The 25,066-nt window shown below is 33.1% G+C and overlaps 1 protein-coding gene across 1 annotated transcript; it reads right to left on the reverse strand.

The window, feature by feature from the left end:
* Nucleotides 1-7,074: 7,074 nt before the first annotated feature.
* Nucleotides 7,075-23,596, reverse strand: LOC132738518 (FAD-dependent oxidoreductase domain-containing protein 1-like). Its single transcript, XM_060726020.1, has 10 exons — nucleotides 23,403-23,596; nucleotides 22,243-22,438; nucleotides 19,357-19,486; nucleotides 17,824-17,923; nucleotides 15,701-15,795; nucleotides 14,478-14,653; nucleotides 13,497-13,642; nucleotides 12,737-12,872; nucleotides 11,870-11,974; nucleotides 7,075-7,930 (listed from the first exon to the last, which is right to left on the reverse strand). The coding sequence occupies exons 1-10, from the start codon at nucleotides 23,570-23,572 to the stop codon at nucleotides 7,676-7,678; spliced, it is 1,509 nt and encodes a 502-aa protein (XP_060582003.1). The 5' UTR covers nucleotides 23,573-23,596; the 3' UTR covers nucleotides 7,075-7,675.
* Between the last annotated feature and the right edge of the window lie 1,470 nt (nucleotides 23,597-25,066).

Raw genomic sequence — 25,066 nt, forward strand, 5'->3', positions numbered from 1 at the left:
AATCAATGCTGGTACAAATAATGCGACGATAATAAAGCTATTGCCATGAATATAGGGTTTATTTAAAGAAACAAAAGTGCCTGGCTTTCATACCAACCAAATATTTGTCATACATTTAAGTTTCACGAGTGGTGGTGACACCTCGCTACTTTGCTGATTCAAAATACCTATGATATAAATGACAATGACAGTCATAATTAATTACATTTTTAAATGATGAAGACTCACCAATCATAAAAAATGATACTTTTATATTATAGTCTTTCATCAAAGACTCATTTAAATGTTAATATATACAGAAAATGTCAGCTATGATAAACAATACGCACTTTGATTAAAAAACATTGTTCCCGTGAAGGGACAACAAAACTACCATAACTTATTTAAAATGCATGCATACTCTATCATTTCTTTTAAGATATCTATAGATTTTTTAAAGTATGCAAATAGTTTAAACTTAGAAGTACTGGTATTCGTTACTGAGGAGTATCAAGGTCAATGGGTGATTGAGTAACATACATGTATATACACTAATAAAGCACTCATGGCGTTTCAGTTAACGATGTTGAATTATTCTACAAGGAACGGATCGAGTTCAGCGTGCGATTTCAAACATAAATTAATCGCGTAGTAGGTCACATAAGGATAAATGCGCAGTGCATGCGCATTAATTACAGTACATGCTAAACTGTTTCGTCATAGTAAATCTTTTAACCCTCGCAAATTCGTCATAGTAAATCTTTTAACCCTCGCAAATTCGGGATACTATCAGTATATGCGAATTTACCATTTCTACAAACTTTGCACTACAAACTGCAGAACAATTTTTCTGCTCTGAAATTAACGAAATCGGCAATGGGGGATTTCTTTCCACATGACCATCATTTTCATATACAAACGACAGGATACAATCTTTAACTATCTTTAAGGCAGCTGAATAGCTCAATAAAATTAAAGAATCTATCTCCTCTAATGGGGTTCTGACCTACAGAGACAAGTCCTTCGATGTATGCGAATTTCACAAATTTGAAATGTAATCGCACATCTAAACAGAGTACGAGTTACTTTAAGTCAAGCTTTAAAAAACTGATCAAGTCCACCTCGACATTTTAAAGGTTTTCGAAAAGTCTACATATATATAATACATATAAACTGGAAACAATAAAGGCACAAAACAACAAAGTTGCACATTCAGTTTGAGCCTCTGAAAAGTACAGAAATTAATGCTTTAAGCAAAATGTCACAACAATATATAACAATCAATAGGTCATTTGTAGTTCCTATTCTAATCAGTTTCAGAATATCAAACAGAATGAGATTTTTTTTTGGTTGGGTTGGCACCAACAAAGTGAAGATCATATGGGGACATTCCGGCTGTGCCTTGGGTTGAAGACCTCAGGTGTCCCTCTCTCCACTTATTATTTCAGGGATAAAGTAGAACCACCCACGTTCCGTAAGCTATAGCTGGAAACCTTACTACCACCGCCGTGAGGGGCAAATGTTTGGAAGTGAACAACTTTAACAAAGTGGCCAAGAACGTCTTAACATACATTAATACTTCCGAGTTGTTACTCTCATGAAATACAAATGTAATTTGGCATATAAGTTTTACCTGAAGCACCAATGAAAATATTTTTTTATTCTGCTGACAACGTGGCAGATTCTCTTCGATGGGAGGGAAAGAGGGCAGATTTTCATGATAACCTTTCAGGAATGAAATTTATCGTAACATTATGAAGTCAATAATGGCGAAACCTTGAGCTTTAAAGCATGTAGAATCTCTTCAAAATAATGTTTGGTCATGAACATTTGAAGTCATTGAAGGCACAGTGCACAGTCTATGGCAAGCTGGGGGGTGGAGGTAGGGGCTTAAAAGCTTAAAAAATCATCCCAAACAAATATTTAGCTTTATTAAATACAGAGATATATATTTCTGAGATATACAGATATTATCAGATATTATATCTTCCTCTTTAAAATAATAACAAATCTTCCAGACATTAAAGATACTTCACTAAGAAATAAAAGCATGACAAAAACATAAGAAAGAGTAAAACATTTCAGCACTTAGTATCAATTCAAACAAACACTGTCCTACAAGTATAATATGTTTATCATATGTTTAATATGAGTTAATCATATAAAATTACATTTCAATAACATATTTTTAAATAACAGGAATGCCCTTAACTTGGTTAAAACATTATCTTAGAACAGGAACTACCTTAAAATAGCAATTCAAGATCATTTAAATATTTTTTTTTTATAAAATACTAACAACTGTTCAACCTTTACCAGGCTTGATATTCTAATATTAAGAATAAGCCGGATAAATGTTAAATAAAACTGAATAAATAATAAATGAGTAAAGACATAAAAGGTCAGGCGAATGAACATTGCATTCACCATAACTAGAACACTCATTGATCACATGTGTAGCCTCATCATAGCCAATTGCAATGTTGCATTTAGTGTGTACATGTAGCAGGTGATACAAAAATCATTAACAAAGCAAAACCAATTTTTTAATCAAGGGCCATAACTCAGCTAAAAATTATTCAACTGCGAAACCCTTGTAATATGCATAAGTTCTTGAGCTATCAATCAATCCTGTAATGCTACATTGAACTTGCATTAGTGGTATAAGAGGAGTAATCCCGACAAATTTGAAAAATTAAAAACATTCAAGGGCCATAACTCGACAATCATTGAACCATAAAAAATGCCGAAGACATGCAAATGTAGACTTGGTACCGATCATTCCTGTAAAGTTTGGATCAAATTGCACTGGGAATTTTTGAAAGGTAGTCCCGTCAAGTTTTATGATGAACAGACAGACAGATAGCCGGACGGACAACAGAGAAGTGATCCATATATGTCGCCATTACTCTGTAGAGGCGACACAAAAACAGAAACAAATATGATAATATTCAATGATTGGAAAGTAAAAAATAAAGTTTAAACATGACCTTTAATATGTGTATCTGCCATGAGAGTTATAACAGGCCTGCAGTGTAATATCATATCTTTACAGACTATGGTAAAATTTTAACACAGTAATAGTTATGGCAAAAAAAACATTGAAACCACTATATCATTTAGTTTATTCTTCAATAAAAACTTACAAGTGGTTGATATCATATTTTGTTTCCATTTTCATTTTCTTCAAAATTCATTGGTATATCTTATTGATTTCATCAGCATTAACTAGTAATTAAATATTATCCTGTTCAATCAGAATATTATATTCACAGTGTATTAAAATTCAAAACATTATTTCAACCACTTAATTTCTAGACAAGTGTTTGTTGAGTCAGCATTGATTCAACTAAATCTGTTGTGTGGCCTAATCCTAACTTAACCTTGTTGTGTTGCTGTGCTGTGTCTGAGCACCTGACATAATTAATTTTATTAGTGCTAACTAACAAACACTAACATAACCCATTACTTCATGAGCAATTTGTGAAAAATGGCTGTTTTCATTGAAAAGTCTCCCGTTACAAGTTCAAATTGCTATAATACTAAAAAAAACTGCTTCAACACTAATCAAACTTGGCACAAATGTTGACTGGACCATTGCCCTTGCAACAACATGCTCAGGCTTAAATTTTCTGTTACCATGGCAACGAGGGGACATCTCAAAATTGCCAAAAATCACTATTTTGCGTTGATTTTTTCCATCAAAATTGATTTCAAAGTGCTGTAACTTTTCAATGGATTGAGATAGAGTCAAATGCTTTTCAGCGTTGGTTACACGTTACCTTATGATCAATCTGGGGTCATTTACAGCCTCTCACAAGTCCAAAATTTTCTTGGCGATGAGGGGGACTCCGCCCCCCTTCAAACCCACCAAACAGAAGGGGGCACTTTCCCCTTCTGGCAACCTCCTGATGTATCTTTTGGTTGGGGGGCCGCGCCGAAAAAGAGGTCACTTTTTTTAACAACATTTCTAAAACAAAAACAAGTGTTTGGGGCCTAAATTAGGCATTTTTTCATCATTTGAGACAACAAAAGGGGGGGGTGATAAAGGCGTTAAAAGGCGTGTATATGAAGTAATGGGTTAATATACTAAAAACAAATTGATAACAGAAACAAATATCATATTAAAATAGGATTTAACTAAGTTAAACTCACTGCAGTGTTGTAGCAGTACCTCTAAAGGCTTGCAGAAATCATGATCACAAAATAGACAAATATCAATTTTATCGCCAAGTCTTACAATTTTCATTCATAGAGGATATTGAATGAGTGTAAGTTCAATACTGAATTTATTGCACGAGTTGAATAAAATTATATTATGCGAGCCTCTGGCGAGCATAATATTATTTTATTCAACGAGTGCAATAAATTCAGTAATGAACTTACACGAATGTAATATTCTATTTATCACATACCCAAAATAAAGACCGTTTAAAGTAAAATAAGAGTCATTTTTCATTGACGCGCCCATAGTATAACGCTATCATTTAGCGCGTCTTTACACTATGTTTGTTAACGCTAATGACGTCACGTCAAAATATATGCACGGCCGTGCAATACCATATTTACGGAGTCGCAAAATCGGCACGGGTGTGTGATAAATTAATATATTGCATATACAATGTAAATCGGTGAGAACAGATAAGTAAGACTTCTTAAAAAGCATTTCGGCAGGTGAAAACGTGAAATTTCAGCATTTAAGCATTCAAGCACCTTGTCTGGTATATACCAAAATACGGTACATGTATTTATTTACTGTGGTGCTCCAATCCATTTTTTTAGTCTCAAGCATTAAAATATGATAATCACAATCTGAAAAAAGTTACGATCTTCTTAGTTTACAATTAAAAATTAAAACTCATCCACTTTCAAGAAAATGACAACTCAGGTTGCCTCATTGAAAGGTTACGAGAATTTGACCTCCAATTTGACCATCATTAAAAGTCTAGTGTTATTTAGGAGCTGAATTTAATCAGACTATGATAATCATTTCTTTTTTACCAAATAATATTGACATAAATGACACCACATAATTACAACAGACACATAAACAACATAACAATTCTTGATATCATAAAATAAATCTCAAAAACAATTTAACAATCAAAATCACTCTCACACTGAAGTTCCCCTTTTCCAGGTTATTAATACTCACAACAAAAAATTAAGAGTGGTAGATGGCTGCTGTAATAAATGTCCCAGTAATTCTGTGTACATGTTATCTTTTGGATTAGTTCTTTAGGATCAATGGTTCTTAAGGATTAATGCTACAAATTTCTTAGTGTTTAAGTTTGTATGCTGCTCAAGCAGTTACTACGGGATATAGGGGATACTGCACCTTTAACTACCTTTCATAACAGATGGACTCTTTTTCTTTCTGTTGTTGGGCTTTATGTCGCACCCATACAGTAAAGGCCATGTGGCTACACTTTCCAGCTTTACTTGTGGAGGAACACCTCAGGTGATCCACTGTGCATTATTTCAGGCATGAGTGGGCACCTAAGTAGAGCCAAGGAAGGCCCTTGAGCTAGCTGGATAGCTTGATCACATGAAAAAATCCAAATTCCCCCTCAGGATTTAAACGTACAGCTGTAAGAGGTGGCCAAGGATGCCCCAGATCTCGATTTCAATAATATTTTGGCAAAATGATGGAATGAAAGACATATTACAATAAGGCAAAACATAAGCTAAAGCATGTGAATGCTTAAGATGTTATTACTTAATAATGAATCTTATGTATATAAACCTAATGCTCAACTAGTAAAAATGTGAGTTAACATTATATTCCCATTCTCATTTATAAGTTTGATAATTGTTATACATGTTCATGAAAGATAATAACATTAACTCTTCACTAAAAGCAGATTATAGTGTTTTTTGATTTGGTTGGGTTTGAGATCTCATCAACTCTGTAAGGGCCAAATGGCCACTTTCCAGCTTTAATAATGGAGGAAGAAATCAGATGCCCACCCAGGCATTATTTCACACACAACCAGGCCTCTGGGATGAACTACCAACCTTCCTTAAGATAGCTGGATAGCTTCCTCACATTAAAGAAACCAAAATTGCTTATGGGATTCAAACCAACAACAGTGAGGGGCAAATAAACAAGAGCTGTCAGAAGGACAGCGCGCTCGACTTTTTTAGTGCTTGCCTATAAAACAAAACTTTGACAGTTAAGGGCACACAAGACTTTAACTAGGAATTTCTAAGTACAAATCAAGAAACATTTTCACAGAGTTATCTTCTCTTGCTTACAGATAGGTCTCATGATGGCACATAAGAACTCCAACTTCCAAAGTAATATCTCAAATGGTTAAGTCAACAAGTGGACAAGAATGAAAATCTTAACTGAGTTTCTAAGTCAAAAAGGGCCATAATTCAAATAAAATCCTTAACAGAATTACCTTCTCCTGCCCATTTTTGGGACCATGATGGTAAACAAGTATTCCAACTTTCAAATTAATATCTCAAACAGTTCAGTCAAAAAGTGGACTGGTACTAAAAACTTAACCAAGATTCTAAGTCGATAAAAGGCCTTAATTTTTAAAACAAATCCTTGACAGAGTTACCTTCTCTTGCGTACAGATGGGGGTAATGATGTGAAATAGCATTAAAAGTTTCAAAGCAATATCTCAAAGGGTTAAGGCAATAAGTGGATTTTACCCATATTCAATGTATTTTCTAAGTCAAAAAGGGGCATAATTCTGTCAAAAACCTTGACAGAGTTATGTCCTCTTGTCTGTTGATGAAGGTCGTGATGGTAAACAAGTATGGTCAGTTTCAAAGCAATACCTCCAATGGTTTTGAAATAAAGTGAGGTGGTACAAAAAACTTAACCAAGCTCAATACACTTTCTAAGTCAAAAAAGGGCCATAATTCTGTCAAAAACCTTGACAGAGTTATGTACTCTTGTCTGTAGATGGAGGTTATGATGGTGAACAAGTATGGTAAGTTTCAAAGCCATACTTGTAATACTTCTGAAATAAAGTGGGGTGGTACGAAAAACTTAACCAAGGTGTGACGCCGACGCCGACGCCGACGCCGGGGCGAGTAGGATAGCTCCCCTTTTCATAGAAAAGTCGAGCTAACAAAACTATTCTTACTTTACATAGAAATGGTGAATGGTAAAGATAATCAATGAGTATCCTGACTCCTCCACTCTTTGATCTTAAAACATATTGTTAGATAAATTTACAATTACCCATGTTTGTAACATCAATTTTCATTGGTTAATCACAGAATTCATTTTTCCCCATTTTCCAAAAACACTGCCAGCAAGGCTTAAAGGATTAACATGTTTTTTGTATTTTTTATACATAAATCGTCACATTAGTATTGTACACATAACAGGTTACCTTCTTATGTAACTTAATAGAAGTTAACCCAATACTGCACTAAGGTTACCAAATTATTACCCAAGATGACTATTATTCAATGAAGCAGGACTGGCTATGTAAGCATATAAGTATCATGTTCAAATTTCATGATTATCAATGAACAATATTACATGCATGCAAACAAAACAGCAAATCCTTGATGACGCACTTAATGGTTGATCACAATGGCTCATCGTAACAATACTTATAATCCTGTCCACTAAAATGAGCTCGAATAATCATTAAAATCATACGTAATCTCATCCTTTTTATGCCATTCTACGTCGTCAAATGATACGCTGGTAAAATGAAACAGTCTATACAATTGCATATTCTCGGATCGGTGTCTCATTTATAAATCGTTCAAATTGAAACCTTGTCAAATCGATAGTTTTGTATTCATCGTAATAAATGAGTTCGTAGATACCGCGTCCTATAGCCAACGCCTGCTGTACACCGTGACCGGACATCCCGTTGGCAAAGATCAAATTTGTGTGGTACGGGTGAGGACCGATGATGAGGTTCTGATCTACAGTGTTGTAGTCGTAGTAACCGGCCCATGCCGCCTTCAACTGAAAATTTTAACATAAAATTTAAATTGCATTTATGAAATAACTCAACCTGATTTGATGTATTTATCTTTTATTGTATATTTATTATTACTTTAGTTTCAGATTGGAATTTTTTTTATTTTATTGATTCCATCTTAACTTTAATCATTTTGCTATGACAAAAGTATAGGATTTTATATATTTAATAATTTTATATACATGACGTAAAACATAAACATCTGTTGTAGTAATTCCTGTGATTCCTTAAGATTTTCCAAGCAAAAGAATTAAAAATCAAAGTACTTGAAGCAAAAGAGTTAGTAATTAGGATGTTATCTTAAAGGGACTCCACTGAAGTTTTTTCATACAATGGAACTGAAATTTTTTTTCCATTTAAATGTACCATTTGATGTAGGTTTAGACCTGTAATCTTTGTGCAAAATTCCAGATCATTCGCGTACTTTGTTTTTCCAGAATAATTATTCACATTGTAAATGTTTTTACTCAAATCGGACTAAGAAAAGCATTCAAATACGATTTTCAATTATTTTAAAGTATATTTCTTAACTATCTTTACATATATTTCTGTCTAAAAATACCCAAGCTCATTTATGTAAGAAATTTCAATAATATGTTTTTAGGCTTTTAAACCTCAGTGGAGTCCCTTTAACTTAAAGAAGTTAATTTAGGGAAAGTAACAAATATACATTGTACGATAATTTGAAAATCTGCCAAACATTCAAATATAAAATTCCAATTCAAATACACATATTTGAAAAGAGTCAGTCTATAATCAATACAAAGATAAATAAAACAGTACTAGTACAGTTTCAGTAATCTTCTGATATGAGGGCTTTTAGAAGCTTAACAAGAGCTGTCAGTAGGACAGCATGCTCGACTATTCTAAGTGCTTGATAGTAAAAGAGCCTTCATAATGTTAAATTTTTTAAGTTCACTAAAGGGCCATTCTTTTTTATAAATTCATGTTATAGGCCAATTATACAGTATTGGCTTGACTATTCGGAAGGTAATGTCACAAGGGTGTTTTATTGAGTATAATAATACTAATAACCTATGAATACATAAATTTGACAGAAAAGGTACAAAGGCTTGTTATTAAGATGTTTTATCAAGTAAATCACTGCTTTATTATTATGAATGCATAAAATTGTCCCAAAAAGGCACAAACCCTTCAGTAGTTATTGAGATAACAGCTTACAAGCAAAACTTTACCATGAATTTCTAAGTTGAAAAAGGGGAGAAAAATCAGCCTAAATGCAAGATAGAATTATGGATCTTTGTCAGTGACCTACAATTATGACCCTAAATGCATATTTGAAGTTTTAAATAAATATCTTTAATAGTTATTGAGATATGTAAAACTTGCATGTAAACATTAACCCAGAGACTAAGTAGAAAAGGGAATATGAATCAGCCTTAATGCAAGATAGAGTTATGGAACTTGGTCAGTGACATACAATTATGACCCTCCAATTATGACCCTAAGTGCATGTGTAAAGTTTCAAGTAAATATCTTTGAAGACCTTTAACCTTTAACCAAAATTTCTAACTTTCAAAGGGGCAAATAATTCTGCAAATTTTGCAGACAGAGTTATGCAATTTTGCAAACTGATGTACATTGTTACTATAAAAAAGTATTTTAAATTTCAATTGAATATCTCAAGCAATAATTGAGATATTTGACTTTATAAAAAAACTTTAACCAAAATTTCTAAGTTCCAAAGGGGCATAATTCTGTCAATATTGTAGGCAGAGTTATCCAACTTGTCAATCTGATGTACCTTGTTACTATAAATAAGTATTGTAAGTTTCAATTGAATATCTCAAGCAATAATTGAGATATTTGACTTTACAAAAAACTTTAACCAAAATTTCTAAGTTAAAAAGGGGCATAATTCTGTCAATATTGTAGGCAGAGTTATCCAACTTGTCAATCTGATGTACCTTGTTACTATAAATAAAGTATTGTAAGTTTCAATTGAATATCTCAAGCAATAATTGAGATATTTGACTTTATAAAAAAACTTTTACCAAAATTTCTAAATTCCAAAGGGGCATAATTCTGTCAATATTGTAGGCAGAGTTATCCAACTTGTCAATCTGATGTACCTTGTTACTATAAATAAGTATTGTAAGTTTCAATTGAATATCTCAAGCAATAATTGAGATATTTGACTTTACAAAAAACTTTAACCAAAATTTCTAAGTTAAAAAGGGGCATAATTCTGTCAATATTGTAGGCAGAGTTATCCAACTTGTCAATCTGATGTACCTTGTTACTATAAATAAAGTATTGTAAGTTTCAATTGAATATCTCAAGCAATAATTGAGATATTTGACTTTATAAAAAAACTTTAACCAAAATTTCTAAGTTAAAAAGGGGCATAATTCTGTCAATATTGTAGGCAGAGTTATCCAACTTGTCAATCTGATGTACCTTGTTACTATAAATAAGTATTGTAAGTTTCAATTGAATATCTCAAGCAATAATTGAGATATTTGACTTTACAAAAAACTTTAACCAAAATTTCTCAGTTAAAAAGGGGCATAATTCTGTCAATATTGTAGGCAGAGTTATCCAACTTGTCAATCTGATGTACCTTGTTACTATAAATAAGTATTGTAAGTTTCAATTGAATATCTCAAGTAATAATTGAGATATTTGACTTTACAAAAAACTTTAATCAACGCAGACGCCGACGCCGGGGCGACTACAATAGCTCTCATATTCTTCGAATAGTCAAGCTAATAAAAACAAGAGTTGTCGGTAGGAAAGCAACGCTCGACTATTCTTAGTGCTTGATGGTAAAAAAATTCTTGATTAAAAGGTAAAATTTCTAAGTAAAGAAAAAGGCAAAATTTTTCTTTTAATCCATATTACAGTTATAGGCCTTGGAGAGTCAGGTTGGGGTCATGATGGTGAACAAGTGTGCAAAGTTTCAAAGCCAAATGTCAATGGACTTAAAATATTTAAACTATTACAAAAACTTTAACGTAAATTCTAAGTCGAAAACGGGTCATAATTCTGTCAAAATGCTTGATACAGTTACCTCCTCCTGTCTACAGGTTGGGGTAATGATGGTGAACAAGTGTGCAAAGTTTCAAAGCCATATGTCAATGGACTTTGAAAATATTTAAACTATTACAAAAACTTTAACATTAGTGGTTACGCCGACGCAGACGCCGCCGCCTACGCTCGGGTGACTACAATAGCTCTACTTATTCTTATCGAATAGTCGAGCTAAAAATTAAATATTCATGATATTTGAATGTATTAAAATATGGCTTAATGAATATCAAAATCAGTGTAATGGAAATTTGAATAAGGCATAATGAATCCTCAAATATGGCTTCATGAATAATAAAATACTGCATTATGAATATTCGAATATGGCATAATGAATATTCGAATATTGATTTCAGTATTTCTTTCCCATCCATTACAGTACTATTTGGCGTATCTATGCTTATAAATCAAGCCAGAAAAATAAGTGACTGTGTAAGACAACTGTGGTCTTTAAATCATCAATGCCTATACTAATAGGGTTCAAAGTACAAAATTTGTTCACTATAGGCACAGAGTTAATTTCACTTTCAATCAATTTTTACCTTTGGAAAAAAAAACATCAATTCTACCTGATGTTGCCATACCATGCATATTTTTTATCCCAATGACTTTGACTCTAGCGATCAGAAAACTAACCAGAGAGTAGCGTTCTGTTACATATAGAAGACATAAAGATATCACTTAAAAACTTCTTAAATGCATGCTCAAGAAAAAAAATATTGCAAGGGTGTGGGGGAGGCAAAAACTTCTAATATGCTATCAACTTCGAGATATGATAAGTAACAAGAAAATTACAAATCAACACATCACATGCTATCAACTTGACGGACAACTGAATCTGGTTATACAGTGTCACGAAGTATTGTATGTACCTTAGAATTATTGAATGCTGGAACCCTATGCGCCAATGCTGGCCAAACAAAATCAGTGAAGAACCCGTAGTCAACAGAAAGGTCATTTACGTCAGGCTCACTATCCTGAAATGTGATATATCATTCTGTATTATACTTATATGATGAATTACTAGCAGGTGAAACATAAAAACAAGAGCTTCTCATATAGTGTTTCTCCCAGTTTGTAATCACAAAAATATTGCTTAAAGAATTATGTCCCTTGACTTACAACTGTACCTGGTCATGATAAAGCAAGTATTCAAAGTTTTATGTTGATAACTGTTAAAATGCTTCAATAATGGACTAAATTAAAATATTTGCATGACGTTGATGACTCTATAGCGATCATAAAAGCAAGATTTTCTCTTAGAATCAGACAACTTAAAGATTAAACACAATTTATCACTTTACCATCACAACTCTACCACTTATATTACTAATGATGTAAGTAAGAGAAACCCAAAATCTTAACAAAGTGTGATGCCAACGTTTATGCCAGCTTGACTTCAATCATGTCAATAGCTCTCCAAACTCTTTGTTTATTTCTTTTGTTTGTTTGTTTCATTTTTACGCCTTTTCCCAGCAGTATTTCAGTCATATAGGCGGGTAGTTTCCTAACCATCATTCCTGGAGAGTTACACCAGTACTAGACTACCTTCCTGTGCGCTAAACTACCAAAGCATCTCCCAGGGATCAAACCAACGCCAGAGAGGTAACTTGATTAGAAGTCATTGACTCTAACCCCTCGACCATGGAGGCCGTAATCCAAACACTTTGAATAGTTAAGCTAATAAAATAAGATTATCAACCTGCAAAACTCATTTTTTGTAACAAATGGGTGTTTACCTCTGTAGGGGATGCCCCGCATATGTAATGTCCTCCAAGCCCCTCCCTACGGAAATACACCCCTGACGTATCAACAAGGAAAGGTGCGTCCAGCATCGGGCCATCGGGGCAATGTATGGTATACACATATCTCTTTCTGAAGAATAATAACCATGATTATTTATTCGCATTATTATAACTTTGCACTGCAGAAATTTATTATTTTAAATAGCACAGTGTATAATACAAATCAGAAACACCTAAAACACCTAAAAGTAAATGATGAACTGTTTAAAGGAACTCCACTGTGGCCGAAAAGCCTAAAATATAAAATTTGAATTTCTTACAAACATCAACTGTGGGACTGGAAATAAAAGGATTGCAACAGACAATGAAATATACACTCGGATTTACATTGAAAACTTAGGTTTGTGAGATTCCTAGCTTTAAATGCTTTCCAATTTAAAAGTTATTTTTCAAAGTTTAAATAATTGTTCTGGGAACAACTGACTTTGATCTGATATTTTTGGTATAACTAGAATGCATTCGTATTTTGTATGAAAGTCAAAATACTACTTTTTTTAAATTTTGCTACTTCAACAAAACATTACTTCACATTCAGCCAATTTTTTGTCAGTTGTTGAATTTCTAATGTGCTCTAAATCCATTATTAATGCATGTTTTGAGATTTCTAATGAATTAAAAAATATGGATTTCTGAGGCATAACGTGCCAATGAAATTGGTGTAACAAACATGCAGTATTATAATTAATCAACACACCTTGGTTCAACAGGCAGTGGCAATTCATTACCAACCTCCCCAGTTCCTACACCTGCCATTGTTGCGATTTCCCCGGCCCATGGCCCGGAGCAGTTGACAAACAGTGAAGCATTACAGCCGTATCTTTTCCCATTCTTATGGTCTACCTACAATGGCAAACAAATTGTTATGATTAATGAATATAATTTACCCTTAACCTGGAGAATCTGCGTTAAATTGTCCCATTTTAAATATGGAAGAGTCCATCTAAATTGTTAAGGGTATTTCAGCACTATCAAAATAAGCCTGCCCTACTCTATACTGGTGACAAAGGCTTACCACTTTCGATTCCAGCAAATTAAGTCTTAAAGTGGATTGGTCTACAATGGGCATATTTTTCATTTTGATAAAAAATGTTTGAATTTTTGATGAAAATTAAAGTATTGAAAGAAAAAAATGTTAATAAAGTTCTAAGTGATTTAGTATGATGAACATTTTTATGACAAATAGTTATATTTTGCTCCAGAACAATTTAACATCTGCTATATAAATATATGTAATCTCCTTTCATGTATCTCACACTTTCCAACAACATCCCCATATAGTTCTTTCAGTTTGTTGTTATAACTGATACTAATTACTATCAACATATTTATTTATGGTATTATTATTGTTTTGTTTTGTTTTGGGTTTTACGTCACATCGACACAGTATAGGTCATATCGCGACGTTCCAGCTTTACTGGTGGAGGAAGACCTCAGGTGCCCTTCCGTGCATTATTTCAGTAAGAACCACTGACGTTCCGTAAGCTAGCTGAATAGCTTCCTAACATGAAAAAATCCAAAGTCCCTGTCGGGATTCGAACCCACAGAGGTGAGGGGCAAGTGGTTTGAAGTCAACAACCTTAACCACTCGGCCACAGACGCCCCATGGTATTATGACCTTCCATTATAGACCAAAACTTAAAAATTTTCAACAACAAAAAAACTGTTGGCCACTTACATCAACACCCACAATTCTTGTTCGTGGAGTAGTTTCGTCTTCCAAAGGCACTTGTATTACCTCTTGTCTTATATTTACAATATTTCCCTCGCAATAATTCACATTATTTGTAATATTTTTGGCTTTAAGAGAGTGAACCAGCTGCCAGGGATCAAACCAGCCTTCACCAGAGGTACCTAAAATGTTAAAACATTTATCTTATTACATGTATTTTGGTGGTTTTTAGAAATATATCAGTAAAATATGAAACTGATATTTCACTGTTTGAAAGAATGAAATTATCAATTTGATATTTTTCACTGTAAGCCTTTTATGTTGTTTCAGTTGAATACCAGCATGCATAGTACTTAACAACTTAATGACATCACGTCATATTACTATTTGGTGTGATTTTCATTTTGTATTAGGTTAAAATGCCTTTTTAAATGTTTCTTTGCATATATTTGAAAGAAAATTTGTTTAGTTTAGTGTACAGTACGCTCACCGCGTATATATAGAAATAAAAGCTATAAGATTTTATTTGTATGCAATTATATTCTTTCAAAACGGTAAGCATGTTTGTTTGTGTTTTTTTACAGTAAAAACCCCGTCGAAAATGGACATGACAAATATGCATGACACTTGCCAAAAAGTTTACGGATACTGTACATTCCGTATATATGTTTGACACAAATTCAAAAATTTAGGATCAAAATGTATTTCACCTCCTGAACACCAAAATTCATTTTTCACTCCTGGCTGTGCCACTTGTGAAATACACATTTTGGTGCTCACTCGGTGAAATATATTCCCATCTTACACCATCTAAACATCTCAAACGATAATATACATGTACATTGTTTGCAAAGGGCAAGTGGCAGCAGTTTTCTTTCTTTAAAATATTGACACTGAGGAAATATGGTATTATAAAGGTCATAGGTTAGCAGGTGGAGGAAGACCCATAAAAATTGTCTCTTTCTGTATCACAAAAGGCAAATTTGGACATCCAAGTAGACCCACCGACCTTAGCTGGATAACTTTCTCAGGTATTAAAAGAATTTAAGAATTTTACTTTCTGTGGATAAAGTATTAGCTATATTAACATAGTAGATAATAATTACCTGGCTACCACCTGTGTTTATATACCATCTTTTGTACAGAACTATAGCCACTATACAATATACAAAAAGATCTGCCACTGTATCATATCTCACATAAAAACTATAACCAAAATTAAAACATACCCAAAGATCCTGCTTCTATACCATCCAAATTTAGCCAAGGATATTTTTCAGCAAGCTGTGACTTGGAAAGTAGAACTGTCTTTGCCCCATTTTCTCTATAAATATTAAAATTATAAGTCACTCTGCAGATAAGTAAAGTCTAGATAATTGAAAGAATCTTTTAATTCATTTATTTCCCTTCACATTGCTAGCCAGCAAAAAACTTTCTGAATTCCCATCATTCATACAAATGCAACAAATATGAAACAAAGTAATCTTGATATCAAATTGCGTTGAATACATATGGATCATCATGTTTAAAACATGTAATATTTCACATAAAACTTGTTACTAGTACTAATACACTTATTAGTTTTGTAAAATAAATATAACATAAAAACATCATGGAAGATGTTCATAAAAAATTCTCATGAGACTTGCTTAAAGCACTTGTTTATAGGACATGGTCTAAGCACTTGTTTATTGGAAATGGTCTAAGCACTTGTTTATAAAACATGGTAGTAGCACTTGTTTATAGGACATGGTCTAAGCACTTGTTTATAGGACATGGTCTAAGCACTTGTTTATAGGACATGGTAGTAGCACTTGTTTATAGGACATGGTAGTAGCACTTGTTTATAGGACATGGTCTAAGCACTTGTTTATAGGACATGGTAGTAGCACTTGTTTATAGGTCATGGTCTAAGCACTTGTTTATAGGACATGGTCTAAGCACTTGTTTATAGGTCATGGTAGTAGCACTTGTTTATAGGACATGGTCTAAGCACTTGTTTATAGGTCATGGTCTAAGCACTTGTTTATTGGACATGGTAGTAGCACTTGTTTATAGGACATGGTCGTAGCACTTGTTTATAGGACATGGTCGTAGCACTTGTTTATAGGACATGGTCATAGCACTTGTTTATAGGACATGGTCTAAGCACTTGTTTATAGGACATGGTCTAAGCACTTGTTTACAGGACATGGTCTAAGCACTTGTTTATTGGACATGGTAGTAGCACTTGTTTATAGGACATGGTCGTAGCACTTGTTTATACGACATGGTCGTAGCGCTTGTTTATAGGACATGGTCATAGCACTTGTTTATAGGACATGGTCGTGGCACAAGTTTATAGGACATTGTCACAGCAAAAATTTATAACACATGGTCATAGCACAAATATATAGGACATGGTTATAGCACAAGTTTATAGGACATGGTTATAGCACAAATTTATAGGACATGGTCGTAGCACTATATTATAGGAAATAGACATTGCACATAGGACATTGTCATACCAAAAGTTTATGGGACATAACACAAATTTATAGGACATGGTTGTAGCACAAGTTTATAGGACATGGTCAAAGCACAAGTTTATAGGACATTGTCATAGCACATGTATTTAGGACATGATCATTAATATATAGGACATGGTTTTTGCACAAGTTTATGGGACAGGGTCATAGCACAAGTTAAAAAGACATGGTTATAGCACAAGTTTATAGGACATGGTCACAGCGCAAAGTATATAGGACATGGTCATAGCATAGGCTAAATCAACATGTTCACACTTACTAATGTATATAGGACATGTTTTTTGCATAATGGTTATAGGATAGGATTATAGTATAATAAGCTCATAATACACACTTAATTGACATGTTTATAGGACATGCTTATAAAACTAAAAAATGTTTGTAGGTGATGCTCATAGGGCACCCTCAAATATCCATAAATGTTCAAAGGACTATCATGTTCCTAGGACATACATGTCCTGATAGACATGTTCTTTTAACATGCTTACAGGACATTCTTATTGGACGTGGTTATAGGACATGCTAACTGGACATGCATTTGGGGTTTGCCCATTCAACATACTTTTAGGCCTTTCTGAAAGGAAATATTAATTGGAAATGCTCATAGGCAATATTCATTGAGCATGCACATAGGACATGCATGTACTTGTAGCACATGCTCATGGCACATGCTCATATAAGAAGTCCATGCACATTTGAAAAGTATGCAGGGCATAATAATGATCTTTTTTCCTATATGTTTGACAACACCAAAATCTCTCCATAAAAACTATTCAAGGGGTCTACATAAAACTATTGTTTTTCTACCCCATTATTCAACTTACCTCTGCATTTTAACACAACTCTCTAAGAACTCCACTCTGTCTCCAGGAGCCAGAAACAGGTAACCTTGGTGATGAAAACACACCTCAGGTGGGTCCTGATCTGTTCAGATAAAGCAGATTAAAGATTAATGTCATCCTTTTTCTTTCCAAAAGCTCTAAAAAAGAATATACATGTACATCTATTTACACATATTACATTTTTAGTTTGATTAAAGCTTCACACCTCCATATGAGCCAAAATATTTCAATAAAATCAAACTTAAGAAAAATATACTTATATTGTTAGAAAAGTTAAAATACTCCAGATTCAAGTAATTGTGCAATTTTTGACTGAGTTTTTTCAGTAAAATGTAGCTCAGATATATTTCTACTGCATTACTAACCCAGTAGGCCCTATTTCAGAAATTTTAACTCTGATAATTTACATGGGTTTAAAGTGCCATTGATAATGTGTAAATTGCTTCCTTTTGGTTTCTTGACGATATTATTCACTTTAACACATTTTCAATTATTTTATGAAAATTAGCATGAATCTGGAGGCGTGCTGCTTTAAGCTATAAGCTCACAGACACACTCTCGTAGTTGTCCATAGAACCAACCAATTCTAAGCAATTAGTGTAAAAAAAGTTCATAGCTCAAGGCAGCATTTTATCAACTAGCATCCAGCAATATTTCCAACACTCAGCCAGCAATCCTTAGAAAACTTCATTGAGTCTGACCAACCATCATTGAAAACGTTTGAATATATATTTGACTTTACATATTAGTTATAACTATTATTCAAGTTTCAAAATCTGAATTAAAAAAATGTTCATGTTTTTTTTTGGCGTTTTTTTTTTCAAGGTGTAAAGTCAAACCACTGTACTGCTTGCTAAAGGTCATTTGGCTACTTCCCAACTGGAGGAGTAAAGTGTCAGATACAATCAGAAACTTTCTTAATCAAATATTAAAGTATTATACTCTTAAATTTGTAAAATATACTTCTTAAATTTTGGGCAGTCCTTTGTTATTCTAAAGGGTTTCAATTGCATAATGCTAAAATTTAGCAGTGATCAGGTTAGAATATGTTGAGATTGTTCAGAAATAAATAAGTCAGTAAGTAAGTATCCAGTATAATACTTGCATGATCTTGTTACTAGCATTCCAGCTGGGAGCTGCACTTTACTTTGCTGGAACCCAAAGTGATCAGCCTTTGCCACCAGTAATGAGTATAGATCTAGACTAGCCTGTACATTCACTCAGTCTGACCAAACTCTATACAGTTGGCTGGCTGATCTAAATTTTCATTTGATATCCCCATAAAATGTATCTGATCAATCTGATCAACCTGGGCAAGTCCATTTAAAAAATACAACAGGTTAAGGGTTTGATGTAACAGGGTTTCACCAGTGAGCTGTCTGGCAGGGACTCAAAGCCAGGACCCTCAGAATACTATCTTACAATTGAAATAACATTACACATCATCTCCTGAATTTTTATATAGTAAACATAAATAGTTCAATACACTTATACAATGGTAATGAAATGATTTACCATAAACACTGAGGTGTTCCTTGTAGTGCTTGAGAAAATCTGAGGTAAACATGGACATTTGAACATTTTCAGGTATTGAAAACTGGTGTCTAATCCCACCACAGGACAACATCGACGACGCCCTTGTATACTGAAATATATCAATCAGTAAATGAGCCGCGTCATGACAAAAACAACATAGCGCGTTTGTGACCTGCATAAATCCCAGATCAGCCTGCGCATCCGCGCAGTCTGATCATGTTGTTTCCTATCAGCTTCTATACTTGCAAAAAGTATGGATCCTTATCAGACTGCATGGATGCACAGGTTGGTCTGGATCCATGCTGGTTGCAAACCCATTATGTTGGTTTTGTCATGATGCGGCTCAACTATGTTTTCATAGTACTGAGATTTTGTAATGTCAAACATGGTGTTTACTTAATCTCATAACACCACTGCCGCAAATATATGATTTATTGTTAATTGTCATTGAAGACAGCATTTGAGCAGTATTATAAATTTGTCAGTTATATGGGTTCAGGTCTCAACTTTTAAATAAACATGAATCTGACATAATAAAGCTGGTTTTTGCTATATAAATGCTTTATGGCTTACAAATGTTAATAAACGACCATATTATAACCAGCATAGAATTTTTAAAACTATATTAAACTATTGTTGTACAGTCATGTAAAACCATGATAAATTGTTTGTAACATCAATTTTCATTGGATAATTTATGTAACTATATTCATTACAATCTATATACACGGCTGCTGTTATTTTCATTTTTCTTCAAATAATAGGAATTGTGGTGAGTCTTAATATATAAGCTTACAAATGTTTATATCACCAGTTATAAAGATTTTTGATAGGTTATATACCCCTATATAAATGATTGTTTGTATATTTAACAAGAGCTGCTAGGCGAGGGTAACTGCAAACAGCCATTTATATACGGCCATATAAGATGTCAGGAACCTTTATGATGAATTTAAAGTACATGTACATCAAGGAACTCCACTGAGGTTATAATAATAATAATAATAATAATAAAGACTTTATTTAAAGAGGCAACATAGTTGGGCATGCCCAGTCTTCCCTATGAGCCTCTATCAAATATACAATGTACATAATATAAACATTTACAAACAAAAGGTATGATAAACAACAACATAATTACAAATACAATATAGTTTAGAAACATGTAAAATGAAAATCTAGGGAAAAAACATTATATAAGAATATAATAATTGCAATTCAGATATACATTTATCATTTTATAATACAACTTGATGTGTTTTATTCCCACCAGAGAACCACCATTTAAGATAATTATTTTTGAAAAATTGTAAATTTGTGGAGTTTCTGATATCTAAGGGAAGAGAATTCCAAAGTTTTGACCCTGAGTATGATAAAGATTTTCTGCAGAACTCAAGTCTAAGTTTTGGGATTTGAAGTTGTTTTTGTTGATATGATCTTAAATGTGTATTTTCAGTGTAAGTAAAAAGATTTTGCATATAATCAGGGAGAAGATTGTTAAGGGACTAAAGCCTAAAACCATAAATTTTTAATTTCTCACATATATCATCTGGTGCACCTAAAACGGAAATATATACAAAAGATGATTAAGAAATATACCTAGAAATACACTGAAAAGTGTATGTTTGTGTTATTCTCAGTCCGATTTGAGTGAAATGCTTTTCAATTTTAGGTCATTTTTTACATTTAAAACAATTATTCTGGAAAAAAGAAGCGAGCTAATGATCTGAAATTTTGCACTTAAATTGTTGGTATAGACCTACATCAGATGTGGTAATAATCTCAAAAAAATATTTCCAGTCCCGTCATGTCAAAAAACCTCAGTGGAGTCCCTTTAATAAACTGACAGCAGCCCTGTATATATAACTATATAATAAATGTCCTGAAAATCCAATGAAAATCAACAAGCACTAACATACTGACCCATATAACCTGTCAAAATTTATTACAACTGATGATAAATACATGATTTAGTAAATAAATACTGTATCATAATGAAGGTTTAATTATCAAGGCAAGATTCACAATCACAGTAATTTATCTCAGTATGAATAATCAATTCAAATTAAAAATTACAAATATTAAAACTGCTGGCCTCTAAGTAAATATAATTTAAACAAAAGTCGTCAATACTGGTCAGGGTGCTCAACTCGTCACAGCGCTTGATAGTAAGACAAGAGCCCAGATAATGTAGGTATTTACAAATAAGAGGAACATTATATTCCAAATACATGATAACTATGGCATCGAGTTTTGGATACTCACCAAACAATTTTATAATTCACTTAAGGTCAAATTTCTTTCAAGTCAGAGAAATGGGCCTTGGAAAGCGAACTGTATTTATCCATTTTTGTTCAAGTGAATACTAAAACTTTAACCAAGAATTTCAAAGTTCACAATGGGCCATAATTCAGTCATAACTCATACCAGAGTTATGGGCCCCACCCCTGAATCTTAACAATGTATTTTTGCATAGTCTGAGGCATTTGATGATTTCAGATAATTTATGTAGAATTTAAGTGCAATATGCCAGCATAATTTCTTTTTTATTCGTCGGGTTTTAATTTAAGTTGCACCAAAACAATTAATAGAGGTCATGTGACTACTTTTCCAGTTTTATTGGTGAAGAAAGACCTCAGGCACTTGAGTAGTAGAACCACCAACATTCCATAAGCTAGCTGAATTTTAAGTCCCTTGCAGGATTTGAAACTGTCAGTGGTAAGGGGGCAAGTACTTTGAAATCAACAGCTTTAACCAATTGGCCACAGAAGCACCCACTTTCACTATTTAAAACACTTTGTAACTTCTCATCAAAATCAGCACTAATCTCAAGAAGCACATTTTTCATACAAGTATATTTCTTACAGAATAATCCCTCTCTATAACTGTAACATTGTACAGTTTTGACGACTGACTGGAAAGGAAATACGCCACAGCAGCACCGACCAATCCACCTCCCATTATGACAATATCTGTGTGGCGAGGTATCGGAAGTTCTGTAGTACTTGACTGCCTTTGAAATATTGGCTTTATGTCCTCTAACAAGATGTCTGTCACATTTCTGAAATGTCAGTACATTTAACTTATTTATTATAACAACAAGCTTTATCAATATCAAATCAAACTCATTTAAGTTCAAGAGGAATCTATTTTTGTAGCTTATAATTTCAAGGTTTTTCACAATACCATTAGTTTTGTGAAAATGTTCAAAACATTCAAAACATTCCCTGTAAATGACATATCAATGTACCTGTATTACTGACCAATGAGTTTCATTAGATGACCAATAAATTTTGTGAAAATGACCAAATAGTTTATGCAAAGCCCGAAAAGGCACCAATTAGTTTCCAATAGACAATGTCCAATAACTTTTGTGTGAATGCCCCACAAATTTTGTATTTTTTAAATGATTCAACTGAATAGTCTAGATTCATGTAAAGGACTATTAAGTAATTTAAATGGATGAACAAAAAGGTACCTAACTTAATATACATGTACTTACAAAATATTACCTTACCAGTAAAATGGACCTTTTGTACATGTAAGACAGGGAGTAAATTCTAAACAAAAATTGGCAAAAAATTGCTTTAACTGTAATTTTTATTCAATGGACTGTTGATAAACCTATAAGACAAGGTGCACTGTATAACCTCCTAAATCTAAAGGCAAAAATCCTGTCTCATACACAAATAAATATGGTAGGATAGTTTGAAAGAAATAACATATCTTCATATTGTAAAACCAACAGCATATATCGTCACCTTAGTGCAGTAACATGTTATATCCTTCTAAATTTAATAGTAGATAACCAGTTATTGCACTTAGTCTAAAGGTGACCATATGGTATATTACATGGGTGTGCAAGTTAAAAAATTTCAGAAAACCAGTCCTGAAAACCCTGAATTTAGTGCTAATTTTCAATTGGTTTTAAATAGAAAAAGAGAGCTTTCCGGAGTAGAGAAAACCTGAATTTCAGGCAAAAATGCATGAAAACTTGTACCCATGTTTATTAAAAGCATCATCACCTTGCTTCCCCTCCAGGCGGTATATATTCTCTCTCCTGCTGTTCACCTATTTCATTCTTTTGCTTGGAGGTTTGATTCTCTGAAGCCTTGTCACAAAGCCTCCTTGTAAACAATGTCAGCTGGGAATGCAGTCTTTTCAAAGACACCCTTCTTCTCATGCAATGATTCATCTTTATAAATCTTATACCTTTTGCTGTAAAATAAAATTTTCAATATTAAAATAACAAAAACACACCAAAATGCTACACAATGAAACATATTCAGCATTAAAATCAGTAGCAATTACCACTTATTTACATTTTCGACAACCCATGCATACTTGTTATGAATGTAGTTCAGTGGAATTAGTCTGTGTTTTCATTTATATCTTAAGACAACAGATATGCTAATAAAACATCCGATTTTGCCAAAGTCAAAGGGGATTACTTAAATCTACAGGCTGAAAATACCACTGATTTTGACAGCATTTCAAACTGATGATATGGATCGTAGAGCTGTCATTGAAAACCACAATATCAATATATCAATGATATGTATCATCTGATATAATATCGATATGCACTTTCAAATATTGATACAAGCTAAAATTTTTTTATTTCTGTCTTTATTTTACCTAATAAGAGAAGTCAATTTTTTTCAGTTTTCTTGGTTAATTTGAACTTTAAACTCTGTTTTCAAATGTCAGTGACAAAAATAACAGAAAAAAACAAAACTTTCTGTTAGTTTGTTTTATTTGTAATGTCTAATACAAGCATGCATAACACCATGATCCCAATATAAAACAAATTTAAATGTTTTTCATTGTATCCACTGTCAAAGTCGATATATTGTCAATATTTTTGTCTTGATATATCAATACATAATTTGTCATCAATGACAGCCCTATGATATGGCACATGACACAAAGGGACCCGGCACAGTGTTCGGATAGTGTAAAAAAGTAATTCTAAAAAAAATATATACTAAAACAGTGTTTTTTTTCACCAAAATATTCGGCGAAATTCGGCCCCATTCCCCCCTCAAAATAGTATGTTTTTTTCCCCTCTCAAAGCCAAATTTTCCCCCCATATGGCAGCCAAAATTTGCTGCAATGAATACCATTTTTTTTTTTGCATATAACTGCCAAATAATGTTTTATTTTAAGCCTGTAAGACTTACTGTTTAAGCAAAGTTTGTTTACAAATTGTTCCGGGGTATTTATAAGGGGAGCTACTCACGGCTTCCCAACAAGTTTTAACATGCGAACAACTTTAAATTCTGCTGTCCAATATTTTAGATCCGTATATTAAGAAAAAAGCGACGTATTTTTAAACTTGTTGTTTGCAAGAGTTGCTCCCCTTTTTCTACTCACCGGAAAGAAAACAATGTCAAACAAAGTAAATCTTACAGTCATTGTATACACACCGGTCTCTTAAATATCGGTGTACACAATGATCTTACAGTGTTAAGTGGTGTTACTTGTATTAAAATATGCATTGGATTCGTTTTTGTTTCTCCTCATTTGTGAAGAAATAAAATTCCCCCTCCTATTGCATTTTTCCCCCTCCAAACGGCACCGACCCCCCTTCCCCCAAAAGTGAAAAAAAAACAATGTGAAAATATATACAGTATTATATAATATATAGACTATATATTATATATATACACTATATATTTTTTTCTAG

The sequence above is a fragment of the Ruditapes philippinarum genome, unplaced genomic scaffold, assembly GCF_026571515.1.
Source record: "Ruditapes philippinarum isolate M1 unplaced genomic scaffold, ASM2657151v2 ctg194_1_1_1_1, whole genome shotgun sequence".
Lineage (NCBI taxonomy): Eukaryota > Metazoa > Mollusca > Bivalvia > Venerida > Veneridae > Ruditapes > Ruditapes philippinarum.